The sequence below is a fragment of the Takifugu flavidus genome, chromosome 14 (assembly GCF_003711565.1).
Source record: "Takifugu flavidus isolate HTHZ2018 chromosome 14, ASM371156v2, whole genome shotgun sequence".
Taxonomy (NCBI): domain Eukaryota; kingdom Metazoa; phylum Chordata; class Actinopteri; order Tetraodontiformes; family Tetraodontidae; genus Takifugu; species Takifugu flavidus.
The window spans coordinates 5,887,591-5,897,476 of record NC_079533.1 but is presented as its reverse complement, the minus strand read 5'-3'; the positions used below and the strand labels follow the sequence as shown (position 1 = coordinate 5,897,476).

General features: G+C 43.1%; 1 protein-coding gene and 1 long non-coding RNA gene across 2 annotated transcripts; one reads left to right on the top strand and one right to left on the bottom strand.

Annotated features, from left to right (window-relative positions):
- Positions 1-2,279: 2,279 nt before the first annotated feature.
- Positions 2,280-2,928, bottom strand: LOC130537414 (uncharacterized). The gene is made up of 3 exons (XR_008953615.1): positions 2,882-2,928; positions 2,530-2,790; positions 2,280-2,446 (listed from the first exon to the last, which is right to left on the bottom strand). It is a non-coding gene; the product is annotated as an uncharacterized LOC130537414 (long non-coding RNA).
- Positions 2,929-4,917: 1,989 nt separating this feature from the next.
- On the top strand, positions 4,918-9,088 carry LOC130537733 (heat shock transcription factor, X-linked-like). The gene is made up of 3 exons (XM_057054742.1): positions 4,918-5,362; positions 5,742-5,962; positions 8,974-9,088. Exons 1-3 carry the CDS (start codon positions 4,918-4,920, stop codon positions 8,977-8,979), a joined length of 672 nt encoding a protein of 223 aa, XP_056910722.1. The 3' UTR covers positions 8,980-9,088.
- The last annotated feature ends 798 nt before the right edge of the window (positions 9,089-9,886 follow it).

Below are 9,886 nucleotides of genomic sequence, written 5' to 3'. Positions count from 1 at the left end.
TACCCCTTGGTCTTGTCAGTGAATCCTAAGGCTTTGGGCATAGCGCTGAGACGCATGGGGGGAGAAATGACAGGGAATCTATGAATTTGAGGCCATAATGGGATTCCTCAAAACTGAGGATTTTACTCCCGTTCATCAGAATCTGTTGTGGCGTCACATCCAGTTCCAACATACCTTTTAACACCAGATAACTGTCAAACCCCTTGGCATTATGGGCTATAAAGATGTTCTGTTTGTATCGTGGCTTCCTGAAATGCAAAATAAACATTTTAGCACAGTCAAGACCATAAACGCCTTCTCTTCACCTTTGGATGTTTTTGTATGCACTAAAAAAGGAACATGCTCTCCATTTTGACCCACAAATGTTTCAAAATCATAAAAAACCAAATCAGGATGTGAGATGTCTGGTTGGAGGGTAGGAATGTAACAACTATGATCGACTTTAGAGTCGCTCTGCAGTTTTTCACCACAGATTTTACATTTTTTCACCGCACAGCGATGCTTTGCATCGTCTAACGACAAATTGACACTGTAGTATAGTTCGCATCGTGCGCATTTTTTGATTTGGTCGCAGAGGCTGGACTTTCTGCTTGAACCGACCAATTTGTGTCTGGTGAAACAAGAGGGTGAGCGACACGTTCTGTTACAGTCAGAGCAAACCACTGTGTTGAACCCTTCTGTGGGGCAGGCAGGATCGTTGCACACTGCGCAGTAACCTTTACAAAAGTGGGTATAGGGGTGCTTAAAAGTCTTGTAACAATAATTACAGACTGACGACCCCAGGAAGGCTTTGAGATTTTTTATCCCATAATAGTGATTTTGTAGTAAAAAGAGAAACAACTGATTGGAACGATCAGAGAATTTTGTCTCATAATGTGAGAGGGGTTTACTGTGGCATGTTCTGTAAAACACAACAATTTTACGCCCCAAAATATTTTCAAATTTACCAATGTCACTGAAAGTGACGGGGGTCTCATCATTTAAACCAGCCTGATGCTGCAACTTCCTCGCAATATCAAGGCATTCTCTTTCAGTAAGTTTCGGGTAGATAACGTGAGCTAGACTGATGGCGAAGCAAAGCTGGTTGTCTCTGTTGTCTACGATAAATAAGTGACGTCTTTTTTTGTCAATGATTTCACAGTCTAGAGTTTTCTCCATCTTACGTTTGGCACCTCCTCCTGGGTTCTGCACCACGTGAAGGATGAATTCTATATTCTCATCCGCTGAAATGATACCGTTTGACTGCACAATCCGATCTAGCATTCCATTAAAAGCCGGTAGAATATTTTCACCTTGTTCATCCACAGCAACTGTAACATGATTGTGTACGTTTTCACCCACCACCTCCAACTGTATTAAATCATTGCGACTACTATGTCGTCTGGCAACATCCACCAATTCGCTGATAACCCCTGTTACATCTCGATAGAATGTTGCAATGTCAGGCACATTTCCCCGAGTGGGAATGTTAAAGGAGCGTCTTGTTCTCCATGCGTTAAAATCATTAAAAAACCTCTCACCCCGCTCAGGAGAGAGATCGGATGGATTTTCTCCTAGCCCTCCTCCCCCTTGCTGAGGAGAAAGATGGGGTGAGGAGCTGCTCTCTGGCCCCCCTTCTCCTGACCTCTCACCCTTTTCAGGAGCGGGGTTAGGAAGAGCCGATTGTGTCTCTGCTGAATCCGTCTCTGATCTGATTGTTACCGCGTGTAAGACATGATCACTTTGCGTGTGGAGAGCTGATGAAGGAGAATGATTTTCAAACTCTACTGCATTAACTGCATTAAGGTTTTCGAGGGCATCATTTATGAGTTGTAAGGTGTCAAGTTCTAGGACGTTTTCATTTTGCTCTGTAAAATGTAAATTTATTGGAATGGAGATTGGAATTTCACTTAATTGATCAACAGCTATTTGTAAAGCATTCGGTACTTGATTAAAATATTCAACATTGAAATCCTCATCACTTAATTGATCAACAGCTATTTGTAAAACAATCGGTACTTGATTAAAATATTCAACATTGAAATCCTCATCCATATCTAACAAAAGACAGAAAAAGGAAAAAAAAAAAAAAAAAAAAAAAAATAAAAAATAACAGCTTTTTCAACACTGTTTTAGTACACCTTTGGTTACAATTGGAGGAAACAATATACCGTATGACGTTATTGAAAATCTCCAGCACTACCTTGTCTTGGGGTGTTGGGAATGAATGTAGCAGCCTGTATCCTCAGCCCTGTCAAAGAGCGGATCAGGAACGCTCTCGTGGTGCTCGTGCTGTGTTGGGGATGATTGTATCCGGCTGTATCCCCGTCCACCCTGTTGAAGGACGGTTGACGAACGCTCTCGTGGTGCTTGTGCTGTTGTTGGGGATGATCGTTGCCCCCCGTATCCCCCTCGACCCTGTTGAAGGACGGTTCAGGAACGCTCTCGTTTAATCTCAACCCTGAATCTGTAATTAGATGAGAGATGAGTTATTATTTTTTTTTATATATTATTATTATTATTAGTCAAGAAGATATAGTATAAATATACCATCAAACAATCTCCTAACAATGTTAGACTTGTGTCTCTGGTTCCTACGTCTCCTTATCGGCCTCGCAGGTTCGAAAGGATCTGGTGAAAGGGAGGGTCGAGCTGCCGTGGGTCCCGCTGTAAGTACAGGGGTCAGAGTGGTACACGCTTGCCGTATTCTACGTCTCCTCGCAGGGGCAGAAGGTTCACGGGAGGGTGGAGCTGCCGTGGGAGTCACAGTGCTCAGAGAGGCGCACGTTTGAAGGTTCTGTTTTGATGGTTCTGTTTAGACAGAGGGGAAAATCGTTAAAATACAAATCATCAAAACGGTACATATTTTGTATATACTTCTAATCACAGATAAATATATTACCTTGTACAGTCGACTTCGGTCCTCCTGGCTGTCTCACACGTCTTCTGTCTGGAGAGTTTGTTCGTCTGCTTACTTGAGTCAGTCCCATGTTGAAGTGCCGAGGTTTCCCTCTCAATCTCAATTTCACCAATTTCAGATACACAGCAATTTGTCCCCTGCACGGGGGGTGGGGTTTCAGAACACAGCAATGCTTTTACTGCTTTTTCAGTTTCTTGGTTGTCTTCGGATACCAATCTTTCAGCCCTGGCTAACAGATCTGAAAAATGTATCATAAAAAGTTATATTTCAGCAATCTATGAACAACTGAGCTGTTCATAAAAAACAAAACAAACAAAAAAAAAAAAACTGTATGTAAAATACCAATGTCTGATTGCGTGAGGCTTATTCCTTCAAACTCATCGGCGCTGACTTTAAAGATACAGAAAGTTACACTTAAAAATCTAGAATAAAAATAGAACAACTTTCAGGTTAAAAAGATCACGGATTGCTTACCAGGATAAATTGGCATATGGTGAACCTCTACTGTAACTTCTAAAACACAGTTATTCGTAAATAGTAGTTAATCATTAATAGTTCATTCATTAATAGTTTTCTAAAACTATTTAGAAAACTACAGAGAAAAAGTTTGGGAAGAATTTGAGGCTTACCGGTAGTCATCTTTGCAGCCATCTTTGTTTGTTACACGCGCTCGCAGACGGTGAAGCTTCCGATGAAGTTCTGGAGGACTGAGCTAATGACTGTGAGATGATCATGTATATATTCGCTTTACAATGCTTGGCGAGAAGGAAAAAAAAAAAAAAAAGTTGATTGGCGCCGAAAAGTCTGATATTGACGATTGCCCCGGTGACCAACTGGTCCCATGGGGATACATCCCTACACGGGAACTCTACCAAACAACAGATTCAGGCGATATAACTCATGTAAGAATGTTTTTCTCCAGGAGGGCCTCCAGGTCTCCACGGGATTTAAGCTTCTTCAGTTACACATCTCGGACACCGGAAGACAACGTAGGCCCCTAAATTTCTTACTTGAGGCCACCAACTCTTTTCTCTTTTCTTCTGAACCACAGTGTTAGGGTTCTAACGGTCTAACTTTCTCCAATAGTTTTCTCTTCTCTAGTTTTCACAACTGTTTCACAAATGTTTGTTCTGTGGAAGGTTTCTGTTCTGCGTTGTTTCTTTCTTCACAGCCTTCTTCAGTCACACACACCATTCTCGGTTTGATCAGTTTCAACACACCCCAGTCATTGGAAGACATCGTAGCCGACAACATAGGCCCCTCGCTGGAAGATTCTTCCCTCTGATAGAGAATCAGCTCCCCCGTCTTGTAACGGAACACATACCCAAAACTCCCTGTTTGACTATAAGGCTCCAAAGACCATTCTTGCTGCACAGGCTCCGAAGGTGATGCCTGAGAACGCTGTACAAACACCGTGGATTTTTCAACTACTTTTCCACACAATTCTCTTATAACGGTCAACCGTCTCACCAATCAAGGATGTAGAACTACTCATGTTGTCCACGGATGGCTATGCCAGGACTATGGCAAAATGTTTTGTCACTGTGTTGTAACTATTGCCCTTATTAAAACAGATGAGCAAGCGAGAAAGGGGGGGGGGGGGGGATCCATCCTCCTCGGGAGGAGGGTGGAGGTGGGGGCGGGTGGGGGATCCACCCTTTTAAAAAATGGCGGGAGGCGGGGAGGGAGGTGGGGGGGGGGGGGGGGGGACAGATGTGGGCGGGTTCAGGGAAGGTCGACCTGTCATTGACAAGAAGTGGTCCATTTCTTCTCTTACTGTTAGCGATGTAGCGACCTGTTACATCCCAAAATATTTCAAAGAGAAATTTCCTTTGAACTTTGTCAAAGTGGCCTGCCTATGATCTTTTTACAAGTGTAGGTTGATGATACATTTAATCACCAACTGCCTGCATTTTGAAGAGAAGTGAGGTGTCTCTGTAAACGTCCAGCTCTAAGTATCAGAATCTTTGGTTCTTCTTCAGGTGATTTGATAGGAAAGCTCCCTCTGCAGCAGCAACATGGAACCTGGTGGACTCTCCACACATTTAAGCAACCCCTACACCTTTCCTGCTAAACTATGGTTTCTGGTAAATACTCCAGAAATCACTGCCATCATTTGGAACAATGTTGGTAATGGAATCCTCATTGATAAAGCACTATTAGAGACCCAGGTGTTGTCTCCCACCTCTGAAACTTTGAGGGGGTTGAGCAAAATTAAAGGCATCAAATTCTTAAGTTTCATCCGCCAGCTTCACCACTATGGCTTCAAAAAAGTCAAACCTGTGCGCGTCACTTCCAACTGCGTTCACCACTTCTTCCAGCCTTATTTCAAAAAGGACCACCCTGAACTTCTTCCAGAGGTGAAGAGAAAAGTTCGCCAGCGCACCAGGTCCCGACCTGCTCCCTACTCTAACCCCTACAACGTGACCAGAATGCAGTACGTTGTACAACAGCCGCATGGAGGTAAGATCCTTTCATTTCTCTGTAGTGTAGAAGAACCTTTTTTGGTTTCCAGGGAGGGGAGATGACTGTTTTTACACTCTGTGCACCACACATGAACATGCAAAGAACACACGCACATGCATTCACAAAGGAAGAGGCGACCCCGTGAGTAAAGCTCTCCGGCCCGGCACTCGGTACATTTGAGGGCAGTGCTCCAGACATGTCCTGGAACCTCTCCTGCCATGGCCCACTGTCCAATCCTTTCGCAGCCCAGCTAAGCTCCAATCGGAAAGTTCCAGTGGTGCCCCAGTAACCCCATGTCCCACTGGAGGTCCTGACTACTTATTTCATGTAGAGCACAGAAACTCTAAAAGTGCAAATATTTGTGTATTTTCTGCAGGAATCTTTCCATACTTGCCAGCTCAACCCTTCCCCAACAACATGGAGTACTTTCTAACTGGAGCAAATCCATCGCTATACCCGAGGACAGCACCCAACACCTACAACCTCCAAACCCTGGTCCAGCCCATAGAAACCGGCCACCAGAAAGTCATTGAAGATCCATTCAATGATCTGAATGAGATGCTCTCGTTACTGTCCACCCTAAAGGAGCAAGCACAGGTAAACCTCACTTTCACAACTTAGTTATGTTCTTGGATGCACTTGTAAGTCTAAACTCAACTTTCCCTTCCACCATATCCAAACAAGTGGGAAACCAGCGGGATTCCCACCCAGGAATTCCACCCAGCTGCAGGTGTTTTACCAAATCACAGCAATGTTTACTTTGGCTTTCCACCAATGCAGTAACGCAGACGTCAGGCTAAAATGCAAAATAAAAGGTTGGTGCATTCATAAAAATGGAATGTTTCAGTTCTATCCATTTTAAATTTTAAATTTTCCTTTTTATTGCAAACAAACACAGTTCTCTTCTGCAATGTCTTCAAACAACATTAACGCAGTGTCTTTCATTCTTGCAGAAATTGAAATCAGAAAAAAAAAAGTATTTACAGCCACCGAGGGACAGTTGAAAGAGTAAAGAGTGGCTCATTCAGTAATAAAAGCAAGAAATTATATTGTACACATGGATTTTATGAAGAAAGCACATCGGATAACACATCATTACGACCCACTTCCCTGGTTGGCCACCGCCAAACACTGGACATCACGGTGTGCTCCATTTCCGTCTCACACCAATTGGGATCGCTGTGACATACTCCCGCTTACGGTGCGGGAAATTATGCAGTAGAAGACGATTTTCGGAAGGCGCTACTCTGCAAATAAAATTTCTGCTCTAAAAATTACTCAGATTCCTTTATTTGTCCCACACGGGGAAATTTACAGCGCAATAGCAGCAAAAACACACAGAAAAAAAACTGAAATAAGAATAGAAAATATATAAAAAATTCTATATATAATAATCCAAGATAAATGGATAATCAGCCTTTTGTATCCCTGTACATAATACAGAGAGTGTATACAATATACATGTCAGAATACATACTATTCAGTGTGTGCAGAATGGTTGAAATGCTATTAGAGAATTGTAAAGTTATTGTGTGAGTCCAGTGATAAATTTAGACATTTATTTATGTCCACTAGTCTGCAGACTAGCGGCCATTATGTTTGTTGTGCAGTCTGACAGCAGGCGGCAGGAAAGATGTGCGATACCTCTCCTTCACACAGCGAGGGTGGAGCAGCCACTCACTGAAGGAGCTGCCCAGTGCTGTCAGGGTGTCCTGTAGGGGGTGGAGTGTTGTTCAACATGGATGACAGCTTAGCCATCAACCTCCCGTTTCCCACCACCTCCACTGAGTCCAGGGGACATCCCAGGACAGAGCTGGCCCTCCTTACCAGTCTGTCCATCCTCCAACTGTCCCTGTCTGTGATGCTGCTGGACCAGCAGGCTATCCCATAAAAGATGGCTGATCCCACCACAGAGTCATAGAAAGTCCTCAGGAGTGGTCCCTGCACTCCAAAAGACCTCAGTCTCCTGAGCAGGAACAGTCTGCTATTGCCCTTCTTGACAAGGGTTTCTGTGTTGTGTGTCCAGTCCAGGTTATTGTTTAAGTGAACACCCAGGTAATCCTAGGACTTCACAAAGTCATCGTCCGTTCCCAGGATGTTCACCGGTGCAGGCGGGAGGTTGTTACGCCTGAGGAGATCCACCAGCAGCTCCTTGGTTTTATTGGCATTGATCCGGAGGTTGTTCCGCAGGCTCCAGTCCACAAAGTCCTGAATAAGTCCTCTGTACTCTGTATCGTCCCCATCAGTGATGAGGCCAACAGCAGCAGAGTCGTCAGAGAACTTCTGGAGGTGGCATGATGATGAACTGTATGAAAAGTCCGCGTTGTAGAGGGTGAACAGGAAAAGAGCCAGAACTGTTCCCTGTGGGGCAACCGATCTGCAGATAAACCGATGTGACTCGGAGCCCTTCACTCTCATAAACTGTGGTCTTTGTGTGAGGTAGACCAAAAAATTATTCCTAAAGATGCTCAGGTATTTTTTTAAGGTCTTTATTAGCTTTTGTTGCAATACAATTGAAGTACTGCAAATGCCTCATTTGCACACGGCATTTTTAAAAATAATTATTTGGATAGTTCTCTAAATAGGTTGCTAGCTCCTGAAGTGCAATTGACAACAGTAGCCACCAGCTAGCCTGTTAGCTGTACTGAAGCGTGTTTTTAATATGATCTGATTTACACTTGGTGCTGACAAATGCCGGAGTTTATTTTTTACAAAATATTTTTTACAAGTAAGCTGTGTTGTAAAAGCGCACTGTGAACAGGAAGCTTCAGATGTGTGGTAGCATTGAAGATGACAGGTTGATGTGCAATATTCAAAGATTGTCAGCTGGTTTTCCTGCTGTTAACATGCAGCATGAATTAGAATAACGACCAGAGTCCATGACGGCACACCGTGATTTATTATTAAATCATTATAATAATTCTATATTTTTCCGCATCTAAAAGCACCTCAAAATTTGAATCTGTTTGCAAACACAGTTCTCTTCTGCAATGTCTTCAAACAACATTAAGGCATTGTCTTTCATTCTTGCAGAAATTGAAATCAGAAAAAACACGTATTTAGAGCCACCGAGGGACAATTGAAAGGGTAAAGAGTGGCTCATTCAGTAATAAAAGCAAGAGATGATGTTGTACATATGGATTTTATGAAGAAAGCACATCGGATTACACATCATTACAGCTCACTTCACTGGTTGGCCACCGCCTCAACACTGGATATCACGGTGCGCACACCAAAGATGCGGGAAATGATACAATAAAGAAGATTTTATTGATCATTTCATTTGTACTAGAATTGCCCGAGTTTATTTTTACTCCCCAAATGTCACAATTCTGAACTCTTTCCACACAAAGATCCTCTGCAAATGGGATTAAAAGAAGACAGATTACGGGCTGTAATGTGTTACTTTGGGGTTGTCATATTTGATCATTTGTTTTATCAGACAGGGTTATATTCCCATTCTCTTTTTTTTTAATTTTTTTTTTTTATGCGGAGTAGCAAGGATGAGCGTTTGAATCAAGACTTTGTTTTCAGGTTATTCCAAAGAAGATAGATAAAGACATATATTCATATTTCTATGAAAGAATGTATTCTCTTTTATTGTGAAGGAATAAGGAACATTGTCATGCTGTAGCTGATGGCACCATGGGAGCAGGCCTAGTGGGAGATTGCCATAGAAAAGGCTGGGAGGGTGCTGAGGCTTTGCATGCAGGACGGTCCCTCTGCAGAACTGGGATTCAGTCAGCATCACAGGTGAGGAGGACCTGTCTGGGGCCCGATCCATCATCTCATCATCCTCATTCAATCATCAGTTGTTTCTACTGTAGCGATGTAGCGCATATACACCTGTTACATCCCAAAATATTTCAAAGAGAAATTTCCTTTGAACTTTGTCAAAGTGGCCTGTCTATGATCATTTTACAAGTGTAGGCTGATGATACATTTAATCACCAACTGCTTACATTTTGAAGAGAAGTGAGGTGTCTCTGTAAACGTCCAGCTCTAAGTTTGTCAGAATCTTTGGTTCTTCTTCAGGTGATTTGATAGGAAAGCTCCCTCTGCAGCAGCAACATGGAACCTGGTGGACTCTCCACACATTTAAGCAACCCCTACACCTTTCCTGCTAAACTATGGTTTCTGGTAAATACTCCAGAAATCACTGCCATCATTTGGAACAATGTTGGTAATGGAATCCTCATTGATAAAGCTCTATTAGAGACCCAGGTGTTGTCTCCCACCTCTGAAACTTTGAGGGGGTTGAGCAAATTTAAAGGCATCAAATTCTTAAGTTTTATCCGCCAGCTTCACCACTATGGCTTCAAAAAAGTCAAACCTGTGCGCGTCACTTCCAACTGCGTTCACCACTTCTTCCAGCCTTATTTCAAAAAGGACCACCCTGAACTTCTTCCAGAGGTGAAGAGAAAAGCTCGCCAGCGCACCAGGTCCCGACCTGCTCCCTACTCTAACCCCTACAACGTGACCAGAATGCAGTACGTTGTACAACAGCCGCATGGAGGTAAG

Bases quoted from the DNA above. Each gene is read 5' to 3' on its own strand.
- LOC130537733 (XM_057054742.1), top strand. From the start codon at position 4,918: ATGGAACCTGGTGGACTCTCCACACATTTAAGCAACCCCTACACCTTT. The intron at 5,363-5,741 runs GTAAGATCCTTT...TATTTTCTGCAG, and splicing joins TGTACAACAGCCGCATGGAG to GAATCTTTCCATACTTGCCA.